The 27,192-nt window shown below is 43.6% G+C and overlaps 1 protein-coding gene and 1 long non-coding RNA gene across 3 annotated transcripts in view; one reads left to right on the forward strand and one right to left on the reverse strand.

Moving 5' to 3' along the window:
- The window catches only part of ANLN (anillin, actin binding protein), a 39,318-nt gene extending 21,128 nt beyond the window's left edge, over positions 1-18,190 (forward strand). The window contains exons 15-25 of one of the 2 annotated variants that reach the window (XM_084896839.1): positions 7-133; positions 714-762; positions 854-910; positions 1,471-1,509; positions 1,776-1,797; positions 2,609-2,721; positions 4,761-4,814; positions 10,475-10,561; positions 13,530-13,637; positions 14,638-14,810; positions 17,158-18,190. In XM_084896839.1, coding sequence (XP_084752965.1) covers positions 7-133; positions 714-762; positions 854-910; positions 1,471-1,509; positions 1,776-1,797; positions 2,609-2,721; positions 4,761-4,814; positions 10,475-10,561; positions 13,530-13,637; positions 14,638-14,810; positions 17,158-17,281 — 953 coding nt within the window. In that variant the 3' untranslated portion in view covers positions 17,282-18,190. The remainder of the gene's footprint in view (positions 1-6; positions 134-713; positions 763-853; positions 911-1,470; positions 1,510-1,775; positions 1,798-2,608; positions 2,722-4,760; positions 4,815-10,474; positions 10,562-13,529; positions 13,638-14,637; positions 14,811-17,157) is intronic. The other variant, XM_084896840.1, reaches the window with a different exon arrangement.
- LOC311629095 lies at positions 11,126-24,380 on the reverse strand. Its single transcript, XR_014796142.1, has 2 exons — positions 24,309-24,380; positions 11,126-12,385 (listed from the first exon to the last, which is right to left on the reverse strand). It is a non-coding gene; the product is annotated as an uncharacterized lncRNA (long non-coding RNA).
- Positions 24,381-27,192: the final 2,812 nt, after the last annotated feature.

The raw sequence follows: 27,192 nt of genomic DNA on the forward strand, positions 1-27,192 counted from the left end.
CTGCAGATGCAGCAACTTACTCCTTCCTGCTCATCCTGAAGGCGGGCACCGAGAACATGGTGGCCACCCCGCTGGCGAGCACCGCCACTTCTCTGCACGGCGATGCCCTGCCCTTCTCCACCACGTACACTCTGTGAGTAATCAGGCGGTGGGCGGCGCACCCTTCCCTCCAGCACGCAGGTGGGCTTAGACCTGGGAAGTGCAAAATGGTCATTCTTTTTATGTGCTCACATAACTCAATTGGTTGGTTTAACTCTTCTGTATCTGACATTTCTTTCCATTGAGTAGAATGCTGCTTCCATGTGACTGTAGGTGTTTAACGTTTTGAAGTATTTTAAAATGTGTATGTGTGTAAATATACATATGCCTATAAAAATATTGATCATAATTTTTACGTATGCTTTAAATCTCATTACGTACTTAATATCCAATACAGACTTACTTTGAAAAAAATCAAAATTGAGTTTGAAAAAAATTACCCTTATTATTGAAGATGTTGAGTTATAAATTACTAAAGAAAATATTTGACTTGTATTATAGGAAAAAATTGACTGATCTTACCAATTTTTATATTCTCACGTGGTTAATAGCTATTGTCTTTAGTTGAAATGCAGTGAATGCTTTTGCTCTCAGAGTCTTTTAACAGTGTGGTGGCATCTTCCTAAGCAATACCTTGGTATTTTCCTTATAGTTTTAATGCTTTGTGTTTTCAGGGAAGATGTGTCCAATGACTTTGAAATCAGTATTGAAGTTTACAGCTTGGTAAGCAGTTAAAGCTCTCTAAAATAACTACTAGTATATTGTCTTAAAGGTAACAGATTTAAACTGGTTATGCTTTCCATTTGTGTATTAGGTGCAAAAGAAAGATCCCTCAATGCCAGATAAGAAGAAAAAGTCATACAAATCCAAGGTGAGGATGAAAGGAACCCAGTAAATTATAATAACCAGAAACCACAGATCCACTACTAGTTTCCATATGTATAATTTTTAATGACTATCAAGTTTTTGGACCATTTTTATGCCCCAAATTTGAGGTACTACATTTCATAGGTATGAGCACTGACATAAACTTATAATCCTAAGTATAGCTCCTCATGCACTCGGCTTGGTGATTCTGTTTTCTGTTATTTGACAGCTTACTTGTATTACCCCTTTGCCTTCCCAGCCTTCCCTGGAGTCTGATCTCTATGTCCTCTGCACCAGGGCTTAGCAGAGGTGTGGGGACAGGACTCCGCTGGCTTCTCATTCTTCCTGCTTTTTTGCTCTTCTGTTCTTTTTCAAGCTATCATTTAAAATAATTTTATTTAGCTTAAACAGAGAAAGAAGGACAGTATGGCTAATTCCTTAATAAAAGATTCAAGAATATTCATGTTTAAGGATTATTTTCTATGGGGGAATGTCTTAAGATTGGTTATTTTAAAACTCTAAATTGTAATGTTTAATAGAAAATATTCTGATGTTTTCTTTTAGGCTATCACTCCAAAGCGACTTCTCACATCTAAAACTACAGTAAGTAGAATTTTTAAAAATTGAGCCTCCTTGTGAAATCTTCCTGTTACACATATGATTGTGAATTGGTTAACCATTTCTAAACTCTTAGCACTTTGGAAATCTTTAAAATATACTACTGGGGGAGGGGAAGACCTCATATTTATGTAGAAAACAATGTGTTCTGAAATGTAGTTCTTGCAGTGTTAAAGAGTTTTGTATTTAATATTCAAATCTTTATATCTAATCAAGAAAATAACTTGTTTCTTCTTCACACTCTTTTTTAGAAAGGCACCCTTCATTCCTCAGGTGAGTGGATTTTGAACTGTTGGAAACACTAGAATAAGGAAAAGAGCCAAGCAATTGCATAATCGCATGTGCAGCCTTCTCGGTTGATGGGTGTTCAGCAGTCTCCTTGGAAAGATGTTTTCTTTGTGGTCGAGCACCCTGTGAGATTACTGTCCGGTCGCTGTTGTCAGATGCCACACATCTCTCGGGCCCTGGCAGCAGCCCATGAAGCCGGTCACGTGACCCCTGCAGCGGAAGCAATGCCCATCACCGGCTCATGCTGTCAGCACTGTGGAGTTGACCTCTGTTAGCTTTGCTGACCGTGACTGGCATTGAATCATGTCAGAAAAGCATCTTCCTAGCACAGGGGATCTGGGGTACCCGTAAGCTAGGGAAGGGCCTTCTACAATGGCTTTAGGCAGGGGTTAGGGTTGAGTTGGTTTTTCTCACCTCCTTTGGGCTTTTGGTCTCTTCTTTGTACAGAGTAATTAAGAAGCACCGTGCAGCAGCATCTTTGCTGCTAAGTATGCCACCTAGCATGGGGTCTTCTTTCTCATTCCTATGCATTTTATGTACACATTTTAAGGTTCTGTATCTTTAAAAACCTGCCTGTCCCAGATATTCAGACGTGCCTAAACTCTACTACAGTTAAATATAAGCTGCCTAACAGTTGCTGTCACTAGCAATTTTGACATTTTTCCTCCCTATTTGGAGATGGAGGGAAATGCAGTTTTCTCTGGGGCAGGTGAATGTCATTGTGTTGGGGTGAGGGGAGGAGTGATTCCCACTCAGGGAGGTCTCTCCGAACTAAGCCCCAGCCCTCTCTCTCCAGTGATGGCCAGCCCGGGCGGGCTCCATGCTGTGCGCACCAGCAACTTCATCCTTGTGGGATCGTACACGCTGTCCTTGTCTTCAGTAGGAAACACCAAGTTCCCCCTGGACAAGGTAACCCTTATTTATTTATGTATTTATTTACTTTTAGAAAAGTTAGGTCAGTGGAAATGCCCAGTACTTTCAAGTATTAAAATCTTTGACTGAAAGTGTGTGTTCTTAGAATTGTACATTTTAACGAGGCATTGGTGTACCTACATGATATATTTTTTTATGTTGGAAATATTTTTCTCTTGTATCTTAACAGTTAAATCCTGAAAGTACTGCATGCTGATTTATTCTAAATGTCAGTTTTGATTAAAGAAGTGTTACTTTTTCTTTTTTTTTAAACTGAAAGTGGGAACTTACTACGATTCTTTTTTTTTTTTTAATATATTTTATTGATTTTTTACAGAGAGGAAGGGAGAGAGATAGAGAGCTAGAAACGTCGATAAGAGAGAAACATCGACCAGCTGCCTCTTGCACACCCCCTACTGGGGATGTGCCCTCAACCAAGGTACATGCCCCTAACCGAAATCGAACCTGGGACCTTTCAGTCCGCAGACCGACGCTCTACCACTGAGCCAACCGGTTTCGGCAAGAAGTGTTACTTTTTTTTAAGATTTATTTTTCAATTACAGTTGACGTACAATACTATATTAGTTTCTGGTGTACAACGTAGCAATTAGACATCTATATACCTAATGAAATGATCCCCTGATAGGTCCAGTACCTGTCTGAAGCCATACCTGGTTATTACACATAATTGACTATATTCCCTGTGCTATACTTCACACCCCTGTGACTGTTTTTATTAACTGGACGTATTACTTCTTGCTCTTAGATGTTTAAGCTTACAGTTTTAAATAGTCACTTGCCCATTGGAACCCATATTTCAAAATGAATAGTAGTTTATAGATTTAGTGTTTTTTTAAATACAGTATATATATATATTTTTTTATTGATTTCAGAGTGAAGGGGAGAGGGAGAGAGAGAGAAACATCAATGATGAGAAAGAATCATCGATTGGCTGCCTCCTGTATGCTCCTCGATCTGGGGATCGAGCCTGCAAGTTGAGCATAATGCCCTTGACTGGAATTGAACCTTCAGTTCGCGGGCCAAGCTCTATCCACTGAGCCAATCCGGCTAGGCCTATAGATTTAATTTACATAAGATAGGGAAAGACAGGTTAATTTCTTAGACAAGTACCCAGGAATCTAAGGGAGTTCCCTTCCCACACGTTCCTTCCCAAGTTTAAAGCATCAGCATTTAGATCTGCGTAATATCACTGAGTGCTTTTCACCATAATGTGACATGACTAAACTTTATTAACTAACAAGACCATTTTAAGGAATGAGAGAACTAGAAGTAAACTTTTAATTCTTGGATTGTCCCCTGCTTCATAACTCAGGGGAATTTTTAAATATTATAAGAGATTTTTGTAGTTAGAATATAGAGATGTGCCTAAACCGGTTTGGCTCAGTGGATAGAGCGTCAGCCTGTGGACTGAAAGGTCCTGGCTTCGATTCCCATCAAGGACATGTATCTTGGTTGCGGGCCCATCCCCAATAGGGGGTGTGCAAGAGGCAGCTGATCGAGGACTCTCTCTCATTGATGTTTCTGACTCTCTGTCCCTCTCTCCTCCTCTCTGTAAAAAATCAATAAAATATATTTTTAAAATATATAGAGAGAGGAAATATTACACATTAGGAGGCCTAGTTAGTGTTGGCCCTGCTAGGAATTTCCTCTTTAACATTGAGCAAAGGTACTTCATTTCTCGTAGCTTTAGAATTCCATGAAATCTTTCTTGTGCAAAATCATTTTATTTAACTGGTTGTCTTTAATACTCTTAACGTCTCTTTCACATACAATACAATTTTGATGTCAGATTTGTCTCAAATGTATTTTTGTAAGTGGCAGGGGAAAGCAAATACTTGTTCCAATTGTTTGACAGACTATATTTGAAATTTTGATTATTGTTAATGCGTAAGTTTATTTTTTAACATGTTTATTTAAAAGATTCTTGTACCTTTTTATTTAGTGATTCAGCTAGTTTAACAAATTGAGTGATCCTGGGTTTTTTTTCTCTTTGTCTTTTATTTTGTTTGTTTTAGATAAATTATGATGTAAAAGAGCGAGAGCTACTGGGCTATTTGTTCCAGGAAAAGGTTGCAATTTTTTCTTTGCTTGAAACTAACAAGCTTAAAAATCAGTCCTTAAGTTTTGCCCTATATGTGCTTGTTTCACTAACCACTCTTGTGCCTTCTTGGTTATTTTGAATGATTAAGGACATTATATCCATTATTCTTAAGTCTCTTGCAGTTGGGCATCTTTACTTTGCTCTCTGTTTTCTTCGTGCATCTTTGGTGTTGGGTTTTCTCCTATATTCTTTTTTCATGTTTTAATTCATTCAGATTCTGTAGTCACTTCAACGTTGATTTTCTGGGTACTAAAATAACAAATTAAATTTATTCAAGATTGTTTATCTCCCATATATTGAAAGAGCTATTAGTGATGCTTTAAATAGAAAACTTTTTTGGTCACAATTGGCGGTAGGCATATTGCTATGGAGAAAATACTTTCTTTGTAATTTTTTAATTAAAATGAATTTAACATTAAAATTATACTAAGTAAAATATACTTTAGATTTTTTAAAGGATTTTTAATATCCTTGGGAAGATCAATTGCAAGCATTTTGTGGGTATTTAGAAATGCTAATTTATAAAATGCTGGACAGAAGTAGTTTATTATTAAAACAAGATTTGCAGATTAAACGTAAGTACTGGGATTCTGTGAAATGTATTCCTTACTTCTGTTGTCTGTCACAAATCCAATTTCTACGTGTGTGAGAGATCTCATTAATCTCTAAAATGGAGGGGATTTCACTAACACGTTAAATATAGAATGTTTGCTTTTTGAAACTTATGGTCTGTCATTTTAATTCAAAATGTCACAAAATATTTCTATTCTCTTAATTCTTTTTAATTCATAACTTAAATAGGCAACCATGTGATTGAGTGCAAAATCATTTTATTTAACTGGTTGTCTTAAACGTCTCTTTCACATACAACACAATTTTGATGTCAGATTTGTCTCAAATGTACTTTTGTAAGTGCCAGGGGAAAGCAAATACTTGTTCCAATTGTTTGTAGTAGATATAAAATAATATTTAAAATAGTTATGTTTAGGTGTTCTTTAAATTGGTGGGGAAAATGGAAGACCTTTTATACTCATATAATTATTCTATTTAATTAATTTTGAGAGTAAACAAATGTCCCATATCTTCGCAGATACTCAGTACAAGGGAGTGTTGGCCTATTTTACTGGTGCCTTGACCAGTAATACAACAGTTATCTCTGAGATCCCTTCAGAATAGAATTGCCTTTGAGGTTAATTTAGACTGTTTGCTAGAGAGTTAGGGCACCACTAACAGGAGATTACCTTCTAGTTGGGGTTACAGATATGATGTGAAGTCTGGCAGCCTGGAATTCAAATTGTGTATCTCAGTGAGTCACAAACTCGCAAGGATTTTCTTTCCTTTGAATAACCAATCCAAAAGAGTCATAAGATTTCTGTTGTTTTAAAAAATACATGTTTTGGATAAAGGGAGATGGATACGCCACAGCTCATGTTCTGATTTCAAGAAACCTCATAGATATTTCTGCTTTCCAGGAAGCAGAGATGTCAATTTAAATGGCTTTAGGACAACCAGTTAGCATTGTGGAATTTTGAGGTCACAGGAAGAGTGGTTAGGGTTCTGGTGTGCACAGAGGTGTTCTGGTGTATGCCTTTGGCCTGGTGTAATGATTAATGGTGTCCCCTCCTTCTCTCTCAGAAATATCCCAGTGTATAAAAATTACACAGTTGCGCCGAAACCAGTTTGGCTCAGTGGTAGAGCGTCGGTCTGCGGACTGAAGGGTCCCGGGTTCGATTCCGGTCAGGGGCATGTACGTTGGTTGAGGGCACATCCCCAGTAGGGGGTGTGCAAGAGGCAGCTGGTCGATGTTTCTCTGTCATCGACGTTTCTAGCTCTCTCTCTCCCTTCCTCTCTGTAAAAAACCAATAAAATATATATATTTTTTTAAATTAAAAATTACACAGTTGCTCTGAAACGGTTTGGCTCAGTGGATAGAGCATCGGCCTGTGGACTGAAAGGTCCCAGGTTCGATTCCAGTCAAGGGCATGTACCTTGGTTGCGGGCACATTTCCAGTAAGGGGTATGCAGGAGACAGCTGATCGATGTTTCTCTCTCGTCGATGTTTCTAACTCTCTCTCTCCCTTCTCTCTGTAAAAAATCAATAAAATATATATTTTTTTAAATTACACAGTTGCCCTGGTTATAGGTTACGTTTTACAGTTCTTAACAGTATTCTTAAAATACCCTTTTGTTCAACAGAAAACAGAATAGACTCAGACATTTTCATATCTCTCCAAACTCAACAGGGGGTAGTAACATCGACTCTTTTGTGAATATTCTCAATTCACTCTTTCAGAGCAAGCTTCTAACCAAGAACATTGCCTACTTCCACAGTTGTAGAGTAAGAGGGACCATTTGGAGATTCTTTTTAGCAGCAGCATTCTGCAAAACAATAATTCTCTTTCTTAGCATTGAGAGGCTGAGGAACTTAAAACTGACTGTATGGAAAAGAAAAAGGCAAGGAAATTTATAACAAATACGATAATGAGATAGGTGATGTTTTGATTCTACATATGGTTCCCTTTAAAATCCAGAAACTTCGAGGTTTGTCTAATGGAATTAATCTATTTAAATCTATACTTTTTAGCCAAGAGAAGATTAAATTGTTGAAACTAACCTTGCAATTAAAACTTTAAAATTTAGACTGTGCCCTAAGTTTGTTTGGCTCAGTGATTAGAATGTCAGCCCAAAGACTGAAGGGTCCTGGGTTCGATTCTGATCAAGGGCATGTACCTGGTTTGCAGGCTCGATCTCTTCTCACATTGATGTTTCTCTCTCTGTCTCTCCCCTTCCCTTCCACTGTCTTTTTAAAAAAATTATTTAGTCTGAACTAAAATTATTCCAACTAGGAGATCATTCTTTTTCACTGGACAGCAGGAATGACAGACATTAACGTCATTCTTTCTTGACTAGAAGTCAATATCAATAAATATATGTTATGTTAACCATTTTACTCTAATGACTCAACCTCTCCAATTGAATTTCTCATGTTTGTTATAATCTTTAAATTCTAAATCTTTTAAAATTCTTATGTATACTTAAGCAGCTTTTATAATTTAAGATACTTTTGACAGGAAGTATCTTCACTGACTAGTAATATGTTGATAAGAATGATACATTTACAAATACTTATGTGAATGTTTATTTTTAAAAATTTTTAGTAAAGTTATTGGGGCAACATTGGTTAATAACATAGATTTCAGGTATACAACTTTATATTATGACATCTATATACTCTATTGTGTGAATGTTTTCCATGCTAAGCAGCAGGATTTTATTTGGAAAAAAATATCAATTCCCCCCAAATTCCAACTATTAAGAACAACATAGCCTCAATTTAGGCACTTAATTCTTGTTTTGTCAATTTATGTTTCCTGTATTTTATTTTTATTTTTTATTTTTTATTAAATTATCTGTGTACATATCTTACCATTGCTCTCCCCCCCGTCCCCCGTTTCCTATATTTTAAAGCTATATATTAGGTCCGTGAACATTTAAGATTATGATATCATCTTGATGAATTATTCACTTTATCTCTGATAATCTTTAAGTCTACAAGTATTTTATCTGGCATTAATAGCTACAACAACTTTCCCATGATGTAAGTGTTTGTATGTTATATCTTTTTCCATCCTTTATTCTCAATACTTCTGTGACCATGTATGTCAAATTTGTCTATAAATGTATTTTATGGTCATATTTTGTTATTTGGTGTGGCAATCTTTTGTCTTTTCATTGGGGTGTTTAGTTCATTTATATTTAACCCTTTGCACTCCGAACCATTCTGGACATTGGCTACCAGCTACTCGACGCTACTTTGCGGCGGAAACTCAATTCCCCGTAATCACTAATAAACTGCAATGTCCCCTGAGAGGGGACATCCGAGTGATATGCTAGAATTCCGATGTCCCCTGAGAGGGGACAGCGGAGTGCAAAGGGTTAATACAATACCAATATGGTTGGGCTTAGTCTACCACAAGACCAGGCAAACTTTTAGCCTACAGGTTAAATCTCGTGGCTTGTTTTGAGTTTTAAATTGCCCCTGCAACATCTAGTCTACTTTCTGCTTCTATGAGCTTGGCTACTTATATACGTGGTATATACTTCCAGGATATATGTGGAACCTTGAAGTATCTGTCCTTCTGTGACTGGCTTATTTCACTTAGCATAATGTAGTAGAGGCTCATCGATATTATAGCATCTGACAGAATTTCCTTTTTTGGCTAAATAACTCCATTGTATCTATTTACCATATTTATTTATTTTTTTCAGTAAGGAACTCGGTATTTATTTGCCCAGTGTTCTTTTAGCAAACATTTGTTGAATGCCTAGGTATGATTTGGCAGTAGGGTATGGGAACAGCCAATAAAAAGACACAGTAGTCAGCCTCAAGAATCTGCTATGTACAGGTGTGGGGCTGTGGGTTGGAGCACATAAGAAGCACAGGGGAGTTTCAAAGCCTAAAAGACAAACTAGAGCAGTGTTTATACTCAGAAATGGGGAGGAAGGAGAAGACTGCCCACATTTCCAGTATCCATTCATCTGCTGATGGGCGTTTCGGTTGTTTTCACCTCTAGGGTATTACGAAGATGCTATAATGAACCTGGGAGTGCAAATATCCCTTTCAGAACCTGATTTCAATTATTTTGCATAAATTCCCAGAAGTGGACTGTTTTATTATATGATATTTCTATCTTTAATTTTTTTGAGGAATCTACATACTGAGAAGTTTTGAATTTTGATGAAGCCTAATTTCTCTGATTTTTTTCTGTTGTTGCTCCTGCATTTGGTATCATATCTGCGAATGTTGCCAAATTCATGATCATTTAATATTTACCTTTATGTTTTTTTCTAAGACTTTTAAGGTTTTATTAGTACCTCTCATACGTAGATCAGGATTCATTTTGAGTTAATTTTTTATATGTGATATGAGGTCTATCCAACTTCATTCTTTTGCTTGTGGATATCCAGTTTCCCAAAAGATTGCTTTCTTTATTGAATGGTTTTGGTACCCTATTGAAAATCAATTGGCTATAAGAAGGATGGGTGTATTTCTGAACTTGCAGTTCTATTCTTGTCTATACGTTTATTCTTATGCCAATACCACTTTAATTGTGTTGCTTTAATTATGGTAACTTTGAATTAAGTTTTGCAATTGGGAAGTATGGTTCTTCCAGCTTTGCTTTTCTTTTAAGATTGTTTTGCTTGTTTGGGACCTCTCGCAATTTCCTATGAATTTGAGGATCAACTTTTTAAATCTGCAGTTCGCTGTTGTTTACTTCTGAGTAATATTTTGTTGTAGCACTATACCAGTTGGTTTATCCAGTCTCCTATTGAGTGTATTGATGGAGAATGGATAAGCACTTGTATTCTCTTCTTTTATCTGTTTTCTCGATCATGCTAACTGGGACTAAGTGTTTTGTTTTCACCAGTTCTAATTTGAATGTGTTTATTCTTCAAAAGCACTTGTTGCTGAGGAACCAGTGGCTTTTTGGCCACTTATTTTATATTCCCGCTTTAGAAAGCAGTGTGTTTTCACGGCACAGTGCTCTCTGTTCATGATTAAACTTTTATCAAGAAAAATGCCAGTTTGAAAGTGTTTTGCAAATAATTTACTGTCTTTCTTCACAGGTGCCCTTTTTATCTCCTTTGGAAGGTCATATTTATTTAAAAATAAAATGTCAAGTGAATTCAAGTGTTGAAGAAAAAGGTTTTCTAGTAAGTAATCTGTATGTATTTTCTTTTGTTCTGTTTTGCGAAGGTTAGACTTGATTTCTCATAGGCAAGAAATCTGTGTGATTCAGTGGCAGGCTGGTTCAGCAAAGACGTTTTGCATGTCCATTACATGCCAGTGACTGCTGGTGTGGGAATGCACTAGGCCACAAAAGTAAGCCCTCTGCTCAGGAGATGTTAGTTTAGCTGGGAGAAGAACAAGTAGACAGGTAAGTATGACAGATACAATGCTGTCATGGGCGAAAGCACAGAGTGCGTGCATGCTAATAAACTGGTTGTAAGGGGTGGACGTGAGGAATGAGAGTGCGAGCAACTTTTTGAAACAGTTTGGTGGCAGGTGGGTAAGTAGTGTGTGGTACTTGACAGGATCTTTAGGATAAAAGAAGGATTTTGTTGACATCTTATTAGGCTCAACTTGAGTCTTCAAATACAAGTGGGTAGCTTTTAATAGGGTTGGAGATTGGGGCAGTTCAGGAAGAATTCCTGGGATAAATACGAACATGAGAGTGAGACAAAATCAGACCCAAACCTCAGTCCATGGTCACATGATTGATTTTGTGCAGAGTTGTATTTTTTCAGTTATCCAAGGAGAAATATATTTGTGAAGAACATGTGGACAATGATGGGTGTGGCGCAAGAAGTAGGGAAAGCCAGTAGCTTCAGTTTCCTCTGTGAAGCAAGAACCTGAATGAGACAAAGCATCGCAGTGGCTGTGAAAGGTGCAGAAAGAGAAGCCGGGTTACCTGGCAAGCCCTCATGGCCAAGCCGACAGTAAACCCAGCTTCCCTGCTAGCTTTTCTCTCTTGCAAATCCAGCAGGTGGCACTAGTAGTCTTGGAAAAGCCTGTCTGTAAATCCTTGGGTTGAAGGCAGTGTTTACTCCTTTTAATGTAAATATTTCCATATTGTATTAGAGACACCACTTTCCAGTATCCTACTGACAGTGACTGGTGGACTCTGGCAGCTAGTTCATTTATATATAATGTCTGAGCTCTTAACTAGTCAGTTATTTTTTTCAGGTTTATCCTCACCAAAAGGGCTCAGACTCTCCCAAATAACTTCTGCCCCTGTCTAATCAATGCATTTTAATTACCTCTGTCCTCTTATAAAGAGTAAAGGTGGGCCCAGCTGTGTGGCTCAGTGGTTGAGCATCGACCTATGAATCAGGAGGTCACAGTATACGCCTGGGTTAGGGCACATGCCCAGATTATGGGCATGATCCCCAGTGTGGGGCGTGCAGGAGGCAGCCGATCAATGATTCTCTCTCATCTTTGATGTTTTCTCTCTCTTTCCCTCTCTGAAATCCATAGAAATATATTTTTAAAAAATAGAGGTGGCAGTTGAAATTTAAGGTGTTCAGTTTCCCTTCCTGCGCTGGAAGGAAGGGAATGGCCAGCTAACGGGCCTGATGAGTGGTTCTGCGGTGCTCCTCCGGCTCCGCCCAGGCTGAGGAGCTGCAACGGAAGGACACTCCGGACGCCTAGCAGGTCCCTGCTCTGCGGTCTGCGATGTGATGGTGTCGTCATTGGCTTCCTTGGCCCTTAGTTTTCTCAGCTATAAAAAGCAAAAGCTGTTCCCTTGTCATTCCTCTCTGATTAGAGCATAATGATAACCGTTTTACTCCTCTCCCTCCGATTCCCCTTGTCTGCTGCCTTTATGGTGTGAGAGGCGGGCAGAAACACAGGAGGGTGTTGGGGAGCCGTTCGTCCTAGCTTGTCCATGGGGCTGAAATAAGATGCTTGTCTTCTTCCCTCGGTGGCTGTGTGCAGGTGGTGCCAGAGAAACCAGGCCTCAGGAGGAGAGGGGTAAACTGGGGAAAAGAAGAAAAGGTGGGGTGAGAGAGCATATGGTTGGAGTCAGCTAATGAATTTGAGCTAATTAATTAAGCTAATAAGTTTGAGGTTTTATTCTATCACGGAGACATTTCTTCACACAGAGTAATTTCCCTCCAGGGCCAGAGATTGCACTAACTCAAGCCACCTTTTGGTAAAATTACACACATTAGTGGATGGAGGAGACTCTCTTTCACTATTGTTTGGTGTGGGGCTTCGCTGAACCATTTCAAGGTGGAAAATTCTTAATGCATTTTGAAATCACAAAGATCCCTTTGGATTATCTGTATCCGGGCCAGCCGAGTATGCCCACCGTTTGTTTCCATAAAGTTCATTAGAACTCAGGCTCACCCGTCTCCATGTTGTCTGCGGGCGCTTTGCACCACAGCAGCAGCCAGATGAATGGTCACGAAGGAACCACAATCCAAATCTCTACTCCCCACCCTTCAGAGGAAGCCTCCCCACCCGTCTGGGCACTGGAGCATTCTTACCTTGCTTTGTTTCTTAATGCAATAGTGTCTAAATGAATTCGTTTCTTAAATGAACAGTAAGGACGAACATAAATTAGGGCTCCATTACGACTAAAAAACAGTGGGGGTGGGGGAAGCAGCTCCTACTTGTACTGTTTAGGACAAAGCACTTCCATGGAAAAGCCCCACGGTTGTTAGTTACCTGTTTGACCCTTTTCCAGTCCTTTTTTGTTGTCCCACATAGAAATTAGAGTCTTCTGCATTAAGTCTACATAAGAAGCTAGCATTTGTCTTTTTCAATATATAAGGCATGACATTCTCAAATCACTTTACTTTCCAACGCTTGAAGTATTTTTCTCTTATTTAAGGAATGTTCAGTCAGGAATGCCATACTTTTAAAAAAGTCTGATATTATAATAGGTAGAGGAACATGGGGTTAACACACGGAGTTTCTTAAGTGCTGAATGCCTGTAGATGCTGCTGAAAATCTGGGCACATGTCTGGGTATGAGCAGCCAGTGACTCTCACCACTGAGGGTGAGACCTGATGGAAGTCAAGCGGGACGTATTCCAGCATGGTGACATTTAGCCAATGGGATTAACATTTCACTCATCCCCCAGTGATTAAGCCCGGATCTCACTCACTTTTCCAGACCATATTTGAAGATGTGAGTGGGTTTGGTGCCTGGCATCGAAGATGGTGTATTCTGTCTGGAAACTGTATCTCTTACTGGACGTACCCCGATGACGAGAAACGGAAGGTAAGGCTGAGGTGCAGTCCGTGGGGAGGCCCTGACCTGCTGCTCGTGCTGTTTCACTAAGTGCTCCCTCCCCTCCACCCACCCGCTCCCTGGGAGTCTGCTCGCTGGGCCATCGGAAATGTGCTTGTCGCAAAGTGTGTGCGCGCGTGCAGAAATTTTATATTTTATCCATTCTCAATGATTTGACCATTCTTAAAATACTGTAAGGCATATATTTGTCTGTCTTCCTAGAATTTTTAGTCAAAAATGTTAAATTTACTTTAGTATTATTGTAGCCATGTGAATTCTATATAAAACTCATTGTGAACTATTTAGGATGGCTAAAAGAATATAGAGTAGATAATGTCCATCATCCTCCGTGTTCAGTCCAGCTGAAGCCCCCATGTGACTGTCCCCTACAGAGGCGACCCTAGGCTGAAATGGTGTTCCTGCTTATTTAATTTTTATTATATGTGTACGTATTCCAAAGCCATATTATTGCAGTTGGATATTTTAAACATATGTGTGTAGTGGTTTGCAACTTGATTTTTTTACTGAGGTGGTTTGTGGACTAGTCTGGGCTGATGTGTACCGTTCTGGTCTGTGGTGCTCCACCGTCTGGCCTTCTCTCTTGGAGATCCACGACAGTATTTACAGATGAGATGCATGTCTAGGCTTCTGTTTGCAGAGAGGAAGGGAGGGATGGCTGTGGACAGAAGGGGCTGTGTTTCTAATTGTTAAAGCGGGTCAATGGTGCATGGGACTTCATTTGATTGCTTTGTTTTTAATTTGTATCTCTAAAGTTTTCCATACAGAGTTTATGGCTAAGAGCTCTAGTTGACATCTCTTTTATTATTAAGTAACAATAATATACAGGATGAAATGGCTTTTTAAATTTATACAAATTTAAATACCGCTTAATGCTGACTTAAATGGTCTTGTTTACTTTCTGCTAATACTTTTTTTTTTTTTTTTTACCATTTATTTATAATACTTTTTTTTTTTTTTTTTTTTTTTAAAGAATCCCATAGGCAGGATAAATCTGGCCAATTGTACCAGTCGTCAGATAGAACCAGCCAACAGAGAATTTTGCGCAAGACGTAACACTTTTGAATTAATTACTGTCCGACCACAAAGAGAAGATGACCGAGAGACGCTTGTCAGCCAGTGCAGGGACACACTCTGTGTCACCAAGTAAGTATCGGGCTGCCGATAGCTCTGCCAACACAGTAACTCACTGCTCATATGCTCTTACCAGTGTAAGACATACCAGGGTCACCCTTGTCTTTAGGGGGGTACAGGCTTAGCAAGGACACAAAACACACACAGTAAGTGAACAATCTAATAACTAAATTAGTTTAGAGAAGAAAAGCTTACCATCCTATATAATAAAAGCCTAATATGCTAAGTATGCAAGCGTTCGACCAGTCACTGTGACACACATTGACCATAAAGGGGCAGACACACTTTTTTTTTTTTTAAATATATTTTTTATTGATTTTTTACAGAGAAGAGAGAGGGATAGAGTTAGAAACATCAATGAGAGAGAAAATCATCGATCAGCTGCCTCTTGTACACACCCCACTGGGGATGTGCCCATAACCAAGGTACATGCCCTTGACCGGAATCAAACCCGGGACCTTTCAGTCCACAGGCTGATGCTCTATCCATTGAGCCAAACTGGTTTCGGCAAGGGGCAGACACTCTTACCAGTAGGTTAGCTGGTTGATTGGGACTGGGCGAGACGGGTCAGACACTGGAGTCCTCCCACGGTTCCTCCCTGGCCCTGATTGTGTATCAGTGGGGTCCCTCAGCCTGGCCTGTGGGGATCAGGCCTAAATGGCTCTCCAGTATCCCCTGAGGGGTCCTGGATTGCAAGAGGACGCAGGCCAGGGACCCCACTGGTGCACAAATCTGTGCACCGGGCCCCTAGTTCAGGTTATATCTTAGATAATCATGCTTTCAATGTTCTCACAGTGTAGCCATTTTCAGGGCAGTTAGTTGATATATATTAAGTTTGAAGAGTTCATGTATAATTGGGAAGCCAAATATTATTTACAGAGCCTTTACACACCTCTTCCTTTCTATTCAAAATGCTCTTATCAATCGGGTGACTTACAAAAGCAGTCATTCTGCTCTGTGAGTTCTGGTTGGAGGAGAACAGAATGAACTATTGGGAGTGTCACTTTCTGTTAGGCCAAAGCTTAGGTACAAGATGAAAGCTTATTGTTAAAAATCTAAGATTTTTTTTGCTTGGATGTCCAAGAGAAGCCTAAAACCAACTTCAACATACACAGTGTGATTAGGGACAGAAGTTTGAATTTGACAAAGTCTATTAATGAGGCTGTAGCTGGGCATTGTAGACAGGGGTGGATGGAGCTGCTCCAGGGGTTTCTGATGAAGGACTTAAAAATGGTTCAGGTAGGGGACCCATTCCCTGGAAATTCGTGGTCTCTCGGTTACTTCAGATTAACTCAGTGGAACTCCTCCCCTCCTTTCCTTTGGGGGCTTCTCTGCAGCATTGGCATAAGATAGGACAGGACAGGGGGCACAGGGGTTTACAGTCATTTGTCCAGGTCCACAGTCAGTGGGGGAACCAGCCAAAATTCAGTACCCAAGTGGTTCCTGACCACAGCAGCCCATGTTAACCCTTTTGAATGCAGTCTTACCTTTACCTACTAACAAGCCCTCCCAGACTTTTTCATGACCTTCTCCTTGACATTCTCCTGTAGTAGAAATAGCCAGATCTCATGTGGCTCCCACAATTGTACTTGCTTTATTTTTCTCCTTATAACATCACTAGAGGCCCAGTGCACAACATTCATGCACTGGGTTGGGGGGAGCCCTCAGTCCAACCCGGATTCTCATAGTCTGGGACCCCTCAGGAGGTGTCCACCTGCTGGTTAGGCCTGCTTCCCTCAGGAAACGGGCCTAAGCCAGCAGTCGGACATCCCCCAAGGAGTCCTTAAGGCTGCTAAGGAGGTGGGAGAGGCTCCCACCACTGCTCCTGCACTCTCCAGCCATAAGCCCAGCTCCTAACTGAGCGGCACACCCCCTGTGGGAGAGTGCTGACCACCTGGGGGCAACTCCTGCACTGAGTGTCTGCCCCCTGGTGGTCAATACTCATCATAGCGACCGGTCATTCTGCTGTTTGGTCAATTTGCATATTAGCCTATTATTATGTAGGATTGTGATTTGAGCCAACCCTTTATCATCACACATTTGTGACTGGAGGGCTCTCACTTGGTGGCTTCTCAAAACCGTTTGGATCATACATTTTGTCAAAATATAAACATTTTATCGTTCTGCATTCTCCTTTGTCCTCAACTATTTCTACACAGGGCCTTTAATCTAAATTAATTGTTTCTCATTTTAAAAATTGTACTGAAGCCTCTTCCTATGGGGCTCTCAATTAGCATCCCTTTACAGAGTACAGAGGAACTCATTTTACTGATTTGTTGAGGCTTTCCCCCCAAGTAAGGGTGCAGGCGGCGTGGAAGGGGCAGAGGAGCTCTGAGCAGCTGCTGGTTTGCTCCCACAGGCACTGGCTGTCCGCAGACACCAAGGAGGAGCGGGACCTCTGGATGCAGAAGCTCAATCAAGTCCTTGTGGACATTCGCCTCTGGCAGCCGGAGGCCTGCTACAAGCCGCTCGGGAAGCCCTGAGTTCCCGTGCCGCTCAGCGGTGGCTCCTGACCATGTGTCTCAGGAGCGACCGATATGGTGAGTGCATTTTATGCTTTAAAAACGAAAGGGGATGTGCCAATATTCACTACATATTATGCAGTATTTATGTCTTTTGTATGTAAAAACTTCAATGACTGATTTGTCATTCATAAATGCCTAGAGGAAATTCATTATAATTGATTTTGCTAAATCTTAATCTAAAAGCCTCACTTCCTGAAAACCTGATTATTCAGTTATTCACGATAAAATGTTGTTTGTTTTTAAGTAAGAAATTGTAAGTTGACTTCTTGGAGCTGTGGGTCTCAGCAGAGGGGTCTTCGGGAGTCAGTCCCTCTTTACCCTCATTCGTGTGCTGTACGCGGTGGGCCTGTATTGGCCGTGTCTTGTTACTGTCGCACTGAAAACATTTCTAAGGGACTTCACAGAAACGCTTTTAGTAACGGAGGCAAGGGCTTTTTCAAAGAGCAAATGGACATTCGTTTAAAGCTGAGGCTTCTTCGAACAGGAGATGCGGACTTAGGGATATTGTGTGAGATTTGGGGAAAGACGTTTTACTTAGAAGACTTAATAATCACATGGTTTACATTTGCTGTTACTGAAGATGCTGCATGGTACACATTTTCATAAAATGTAGGCTTTCAAAAGTAATTTTTTGCTATATAGCTAACAGACTCCTCAAATATACTGTGCATGCTAGTTTCTCTCTGTTCCTGTAACAAGAACAAATGTACATTGAAGACTTTTTATATAAGAAAGTAAATTTCACAAGCTGCTGTGGACTAATACTTGGCTTGCCAAAGCTCTTGACTTTTTTACTTTTCAAGTCATATATGACAGTGTCTAGAAATCCGTTATGAAATATGTTGAAAAACTATTAAGTAATTATTTCTTTAAAAGCCTAACACTTTATTTTTGTGTTATATTGTAAAGCATTGTCTCAAACTTTTAAGTACACTCTGAGTTTCTTCTCTAAATTGTTATTGATGTTCTCATTTGTAAACACTAAATTCTGTCACCTCCTGTCATTTTATCTTTTATTCATTTGAGTGTGTTCTTATGTGTATTATAAAATGTTTTATGATCGCTTACCTAAATAAATACTTGCAAATGGCTTACCAAATCTGTTTTTTAAGAAATCCTATTTAAACGTGTGATGTGGCTGCTCCACCGGAGGCTCTGGGGCTTCGTGAGGGTATTTTATTGACGGTGTCTTTTCATCTTTTCAGCTGTGTCCCAGGGCTGGACTCAAGTGTGTGGTGTGCTTAGGGTTGCTGTTGAATGAGTGGCTGGGTCAGAGGTGAGGAAGGCTGCTGCTGAATGAGTAGGTGCCATTTCCATGTGGTACTTGATGTGCATTTGAAGGACAGGGATGACCCCCAAGTGCTTAGCAGAGACTGAGTGTAGAAGTGACATCACCAGCCACAACAGGAACAGTTTGGTGGGATTTATCTATAGGACAGACTCATGTTTAACATCAGAGAACAAAATTCAAGAGGCACAAGGAAGTTAACATGTAAGTCTTCTCCCATCCTCCCACCTTTACCAGCATTTGTGTCCTCCTAGAGAGTATGCATGTCCCATAGACATATTAGATTCATTTGCCCACACATACTGCTCGTTGTTAGTTAAAGGAACAAAGCATAACAAGACCCCTGGAGATGCTTCAATCTTAGGGCATCTAAAGTGGTTGTGGAACATGAAGGTAAAATTCCAGGGAAAAGCACTGTGTCAATGATGCCGGGGTCGCTGCCTGCGGGGATCACTGGAACCACTGGAGTGGATAAGAGGCTCCCCACCTCCAGGGTGTGGACAGAGAAGCAGAAACAAAAGGAACGCGTTTGATAGAAGAAACATGAAAAAGCAGTGGCTGTGATTGTCCACGAATGATGTCTGGGGAGACCAAAGAGGAACCTTAAGATTCTGACCACAGCCGAAACAGGTTTGGCTCAGTGGATAGAGCGTCGGCCTGTGGACTGAAAGGTCCCGGGTTCGATTCTGGTCAAGGGCATGTACCTTGGTTGCGGGCACATCCCCGGTGGGGGGTGTGCAGAAGGCGGCTGGCTGATGTTTCTCTCTCATCGATGTTTCTGGCTCTCTATCTCTCTCCCTCCCTCTCTGTAAAAAAATCAATAAAATATATATTTTTTAAAAGATTCTGACCACAAACTCTGAAACTTGGAAGTGGTCAGTTCAGTAAGATGTTGAGATAAACAGCCAGGTTACAATAAAGTCCACAAAAGGAAAAAAAAAAGAAAAATGACATAAAAAAAATTGGTTACATAAAAAAAACTCCTGCCTGATTAATGTCCATAAACAAGCAGGAGACTAGGAGGAGATGTTCATGCTGTGCGCAGTAATCAAAGAATCACCACGCAAACTGCATGAAGAGGGCTGGCGGGCATCGTGTGAACATTCACTCTGCACCAGGCCGCCTTCTTGATGTTTCTTTTTTTCCTTTCAGATTTAACCCATTGGAATTAATTATTCAAAGTGTGTACATTTTTTTGGGAGATACCATATGTATATATTTTATTATTAAAAAGTGTGTGTGTGTGTGTGTGTGTGTGTGTGTGTGTGTGTATATATATATATATATATATATATATATATATATATATATTGAGATATATATATATATATTTATTATTGCTTTTTTACAGAGAGGAAGGGAGAAGGATAGAGAGAAACATCGATGAGAGAAAAACGTAGATCAGCTGCCTCCTGCACACCTCCTTCTAGGGATGTGCCCGCAACCAAGATATGTGCCCTGACAGGAATCGAACCAGGGACCCTTCAGTCTGCAGGCTGACATTCTATCCACTGAGACAAACCAGTTTTAGCTGGTTCCCAGACCTGGACTAGAATCCATTGCCTATCCCTTTAGTGGAGTCTAAATATCAAGACTAGTCCAGACCACTATTTCATTATCCCCAGGCCCTACCCTTGAACCAAATTTCCCACCTGGGCCCATAGCGACCCCTAGTGACCACACCTTCCAAGAACCCAGACCTACATCCAGGGCTCAGAGGTACATCCAGGGCTCAGAGGTACATCCAGGGCTCAGAGGTACATCCAGGGCTCAGACCTACATCCAGGGCTCAGAGGTACATCCAGGGCTCAGAGGTACATCCAGGGCTCAGAGGTACATCCAGGGCTCAGACCTACATCCAGGGCTCAGAGGTACATCCAGGGCTCAGAGGTACATCCAGGGCTCAGGTACATCCAGGGCTCAGAGGTACATCCAGGGCTCAGAGGTACATCCAGGGCTCAGAGGTACATCCAGGTGGCAGGGCTGAGAATGCCAACCAGGGGCCAGGGCCACAAACAGCGAACACCGTGGTGTATCAGGGGACTAGATCTCCATACAGAACCCAGGCCACTATTCCATAACCCAATGTCCAGTTGAGCTACCAGACGGCCCACCAGAGCCCAGACCTCCCTCTATGGCCCAAACTGCCCTACCAATACCCAGACCTCCAATGGGGCTCAGACCTCCATCAGGGTCCCAGACCATCAGGCAGGGCCCAGACCTCCCTCCCTGGCCCGCACTGCCCTCCCAGGACCCAGAACTCCATCTGGGGCTCAGACCTACATCCAGGTCCCTGAACCTTTTAAAATCTTTATTCATTTTTCACAGAGAGGAAGAGTGGGATAGAGAGTTAGAAACATTCATGAGAAACATCGATCAGCTGCCTCCTTCACATTCCCCACTGGGGATGTGCCCGAAACCAAGGTGCGTGCCCCTGATGGAAATGAACCTGGGATCCGTCAGTCCACAGGCGGACGCTCTATTCACTGAGCCAAACAGGTTGTGGCCAGATCCAAGAACTTTACGGCAAGGAACAGAAGGCCATTCAGGGGACCCAGACTAGAACCCATTGCCTATCCCTTTATTGGATTCTAAATACACAGGCCAGTCCAGACACCATTTCTTCATCCCCAGGCCCTGCCTTTGAACCAAACCTCCCACCTCGGACCATAGCACCTCCGAGTGACCACTGCTCCCTCCAAGCACCCAGACCTACATCCGGGTCCCAGACCCATCCTTGCGGGGCCGCGAATGCCAACCAGGGCCCAGGCCACAAACCCCGACTAAGTCTCTATGTGTAACACAGACCACCACTCAATAACCTAGATGTCCAGGTGAGGTACAGACCACACCCAGGAGCTCAGACCTCCCTGACTGGGCGGAACTCCCCTCATAGGACCCAGACTGCCATCCGGGGCTCAAACCTACATCTGGGCCAGAAGGCCATTCGGGGAGCCCAGACCTGAACAGTATGTCTATTCCTTTATTAGAGTCAAAATATCCAGGCTAGTCCTGACCACCACTTCATCATCCCGAGGTCCTGCCCTTGACCCAAACCACCCAACTGGGCCCTTAGCGCCCCCTAGTGACGACACCTGTCTCGCAGTACCCAGCCAGACCTACATCTGGGGCTCATACCTACACCCGGGTCCAGAGTGGCATGGTGGGGCTGAGAAAGCCAAGCAGGGCCCAGGCCACAAACCTCGAACGCAGAGTTCTATCGGGGGACTAGATCTCTAGGCATAACTCAGACCACTATTCCATAACCCCCGTGTCCACCTTAGATATCAGGCCGCCTCCAGAGCCTCCCCCCCTCCCTGGCCCGAACCGCCCTCACAGGACCCCGAACTCCACATCCGGGTACCAGACTGGCATGGTGGTGCCGAGAAGAATGTCCCGAGGCAAAGGCCTCAAACACACAATCTAGTCTTTAATCAGGAGTATAGTTCTCATTCTGTAACTCAAACCACCAGAGCTTAAGCCAGATGTCCAGTTGAGGTACCAGATGGCCCCCCCGGAGCCCAGTTCCCTTCTTGGCTCAAACTGCCCTCCCATGACCCTGACCTCCATCAGGGGCTCAGACCTCCATCCTGGTCCCAGACCTTTATTGCCAGGCCCAGAAGGCCATTCTGGGCACCCAGACCTGAACACAGTGCCTATTCCTTTATTGGAGTCTAAATATCCAGGCTAGTCCTGACCACCATTTCATCATCACGAGGTCCTGACCTTGCCCCAAACCACCCACCTGGGCCTGTGGCGCCCCCTAGTGACCACCTAGTGACCTGTCTTCCAGCACCCAGGCCTACACCCGGGGCTCAGACCTACATCCGGGTCCAGAGTGGCATGGTGGGGCTGAGAAAGCCAACCGGGGCCCAGACCACAAACTTTGAAAACAGAGTTGTATCAGGGGACTAGATCTCTACGCGTAACACCAACAACTATTCCATAACCCAGATGTTCCCGTGAGGCACCAGACTGGCCCCAAGGCTCAGACTTCCGTCTGGGCCCGAACTGCCCTCCCAGGACCCAGACCTCCACCTGGGGCTCACACCTACATCTGGGACCCCGACTATCATGGCGGGGCTGAGAAGATTATCCTGGGCCCAGGCCTCAAACACAGAATCCAGACTTGTATCAGTTGTGTACTTCTCAATTTGTAACCCAGACAAAAATTTCCATAACCCCGATGTCCAGGTGAGGTACTTGACTGCCCCCAGAGGGCCAGATGTCCCTCCCTGGCCCCAAAGGCCCTCCCAGGACCCAGAACTCAGCCCGGGGCTCAGACTTACCTTCTGGTCGCAGACCATTATGTCTAGAACCAGAAGGCCATTCTGGGGACCATACTAGAAGCCAGTGTCTATTCCTTTATTGGAGTCAGTCCTGACCACCATTTTATCATGTGGAGGTCCTGCCCTTGCTCCAAACCTCCCACCAGGCCTATCGCCCCCTAGTGGCCACACCCTGCCTGAGCACCCAGACCTACATCCAGGGCTAAGACCCACATCCGGGGTCCCAGACCTTCATGGTGGGGCTAGTAGGCCAACCCGGGCCCTATGCCACAAACCTGGAACACGGAGTTATATCAGGGGACTAGATCTCTATGAGTAACCCCAACAACTATTCCATCACCCAGATGCTCAGGTGAGGTACCAGTCGTCCCCGGGGCTCAGATTTTCCTCCGGGCCCCAACTGCCCTCACAGGACCCAGACCACCTCCACCTGGGGCTCACACCTACATCCCGGACCCTGACTATCATTGAAGAGCCAAAAAAAATTATCCCTGGGGCCAGGCCTCAAACACAGAATTCAGACTTGTATCAGGGGTGTACTTCTCAATTTACAAACCAGACCACCATTTCCATAACCCAATGTCCAGGTGAGGTTCCAGAACGCTCCCAGCGGCCCAGACGTCCCTCCCTGCCCCAAAGGCCCTCCCAAGACCCCAGACCTCTGTCCGGGAATCATACCTTGGGGAGGTATGGTCTCAGAACATCATGGGGAGGACCACTGGTCTCAGAACATCATGGGGAGGACCACTGGTCTCAGAACATCATGGGGAGGACCACTAGTCTCAGAACATCATGGGGAGGACCACTGGTCTCAGAACATTATGGGGAGGACCACGGGCTATTCCGGGGACCCATACTAGAAGCCAGTGTCTATTCCTTTATTGGAGTCTAAATATCCAGGCTAGAACCTCCTAGCCGGGCTCCTAGCGCCCCCTAGTGACCAACCCTGGGTTTTTATATCCTCTTTTCCTTCCAGTGTTCACCATCCTACCTTCTTACACTCAGCGCCAACTTGAACATTAGCGGCTGACTTCTGACAGTCAAGCCGCTGCCAAACACCACTGCAGCCAGGCGGAACCATAATCTTTAACGGCGCTGGTTCGGAATTCGGCAACTAAAGCTGGTGGAACCGTAACACGACCCAGACCGCCCTCCGTCCCCTGCCTTGTCCGCCCCGGTGCCCGGGCGCCCCGGCCCCGCGCGGCCGCTCCCGGCTCCGCCTGCCCTCGCTCGGCTTCGTTCCGGGGTCTGTCTGTCCACGGGAAGAGCCCCCGGGGCGGCGGCCACCGGACCCCGCACCCCAAGCCTTGCGGGGCCCACACCGCGCCCCACCTGTCCGCCTGCCGGCCCGACTGAAAACAAAACACCCGCCCCGAACGCGGGCGTCCGCACGAGGGGCCCCTCTTACCGGAGCCCGCTAGGCCGTGGCCTCCGCTGCTCCGCCCTGGCCCGGCGGCCGGCGCCTCGCTCCACCCCGCCCAGCGGGCCGGCCCCGGCGCGGTGCACGCTGGGACTTTTGGCCGCCGCCGCCCCCACAGCTCCCCCTGCTGGCGGGAGGAGCGAACGCCGCCTGCAGGAGCCGCCCGGGTTGCCGGTGCTGGCGGAGGGGCACAGCCTGGCTGCCGGGGTAGCCGCCGCCTGTCGGGGAGGGATCCTGGCACTCTCTTGGGGGCTCAAGGGTGACAGACAGCGACCAGTGCGAACTCAAAGAGCTGGAGAGGGACGAAGACGGAGGTGGAAATGCAGTCAAGTGGAAATGGATGGAAGGAGACAGGGATGGGGTCACGTCTGGTTCCTCCCCAAAATCGACCCCAGCCATCTGCGGGGTGACCCCAGGAATCAGATTGCTAGGGAGGTCAGACAACGAAGGGGTTTCTAACTCTCTATCTCCCTTCCTCTCTGTAAAAAAATCAATACAAAATATTTTTTAAAAAGAGATTTGACAGTCCAAAGGACAGATGAAGGTTGCTAGAACAAGCTAGAAAACTGCCTTCTGATAGACCACAGAACAAAAAAGGAATGTTTATGGACTGACAATATTTTTTCCTTTGGTACTTAACTCACAGATCTTAACGTTAAGTATATTTCTTTTTTTTAAAACATATTTTACTGATTTTTTTTTTACAGAGAGGAAGGGAGAGGGAGTTAGAAACTTCGATGAGAGAGACATCTATCAGCTGCCTCCTGCACATCCCCACAACCAAGGTATATGTCCACAACCAAGGTATATGTCCTTGACTGGAATCGAACCTGGGACCCTTCAGTCCGCAGGCCAATGCTCCATCCACTGAGCCAAACCAGTCAGGGCAGTATATTTCTTGAAAAGTTGATACACACTGTTGGGAATGCAGAGAAGTTAGATATATAACACTGCTTGCTACTCACAGTGGTGGGTTTTTAGGTGATTTAAATTAACAGAAGAATATAACACTTATGTGGCCAACATTTTAACAAATGAGACAGTAAATCACATTTATTTTGAGCAATATAAATTCCCACAAGACGCAGATGTCCCTCACCATCTGAGAGAAAATGAAATTCTCTGTGTGAGAAAACAGAAAACCTCAGTTAACTGAGGCGGCCCAGCAATGGGAAGCACATGAGGCATTTGGGGAAACGCTCCATCTGTGACATTTCCGCACTCAGGCTGTGGTGTCAGAACTGAATGAAGGATAACACAACAGTGGATGAAATAGCAGAACAGAATAAAATGTTCCTCCATGATTGGCAGGCCTTGCTGTGACGATTACAGATGCCTATCTTATGCCTAAATTATTCGGAACCTTTGTCAAGGAGGTGCGAAACCAGGTCTTCTTCTTCTTCTTTTTTTTTTTTAAATATCTTTTATTGAATTTTTACAGAGAGAAAGGGAGAGGGATAGAGAGTTAGAAACATCAATGAGCCGGGACCGGTTTGGCTCAATGGATAGAGCGTCGGCTTGGGGACTGAAAGGTCCCGGGTTCGATTCCGGTCAAGGGCATGTACCTTGGTTGCGGGCATATCCCCAGTAGGGGTGTGCAAGAGGCAGCTGATCGATGACTCTCTCTCATCGATGTTTCTAACTCTCTATCTCTCTCCCTTCCTCTCTGTACAAAATCAATAAAATATATTTAAAAAAAAGAAGAAAAAAAAGAAAAAAGAAACATCAATGAAAGAGAAGCATCGATCAGCTGCTTCATGCACACCCCCTACTGGGGATGTGCCCCTCAACCAAGGTACATGCTCTTGAATGGAATCGAACCTGGGACCCTTCAGTCCGCAGGCTGACGCGCTATCCACTGAGCCAAACTGGTTAGGACCACACCAGGTCTTCTATGCATCTGGCCCATGTGTCTGAAGCTGGTGCTCTGTGAATTCTTTATCCTAACTCAGCCAGAGCCAACAGACCTCACTGCCTGTGTGGCTTGACTTGGAGACTGATGGGCTTCTCCCTGGCATGCATTGCAGCAATAGGGAGGGTAAGTGCCCCCAGGTGTGTAAAGCTCCTCCACACTCATCAAAGAAACAGGCCTCTCCCTCTGTGTCGGTGCAGACGGGTCTTCACATTTCTCTCCTGGAGGAAGCCTTGGCCGCACTCGGGACACCTGAAGGGCTTCTGTCCACTGTGCGTGGACAAATGAACCTTTAAACTTCCCGGAACATGGTAGCTCTTGTCACACTCTGGACCAGGGGTCTTCAAACTACGGCCACATGCGGCCCGCAGAGGAGTCTGATCCGGCCCGCCAGGTTTTTTGGGCAGTGAGCGCAGCCGAGGTGTTACAGTAGGAATTAGTAGTTCATATAGTCCGGCCCTCCAGCTCTCTGAGGGACCGTGATCTGGCCCCCACTTTAAAAAGTTTGAGGACCCCTGCTCTGGACACTGGAAGGGCTTCTCACCACTCTGAACTCGAATGAAAAATACTTAAACAAGCCGAAACCAGTTTGGCTCAGCGGATAGAGCGTCGGCCTGCGGACTGAAGGGTCCCAGGTTCGATTCCGGCCAAGGGCATGTACCGTGGTTATATACCGAGGGGCGCCTTCCACCCAGCACTCATGACAGTCTGTCTAAAATCCAGCCTGCTGCTGGGGCAGACCCGAGAACCCCGCTGCACCTCTGCCGGAGGAAGGCCCCTCGGCCCGGCCTGGCTGGCAGCTCTGCACCCCCAACTCTGGCTCCTTGTGGGAATAAAACATACAAATTGGAAAAATAAATAAATAAAATAAAAACATGTCTAAAAAATAAATTTCATAAAAATAAAAAAGTAAAGAAATATATTTTGAAATAATTATAGATATACAGGTAGTTAAAAGAT

This window comes from Pipistrellus hanaki, assembly GCF_964339955.1.
Source record: "Pipistrellus hanaki genome assembly, chromosome: 10".
Taxonomy (NCBI): domain Eukaryota; kingdom Metazoa; phylum Chordata; class Mammalia; order Chiroptera; family Vespertilionidae; genus Pipistrellus; species Pipistrellus hanaki.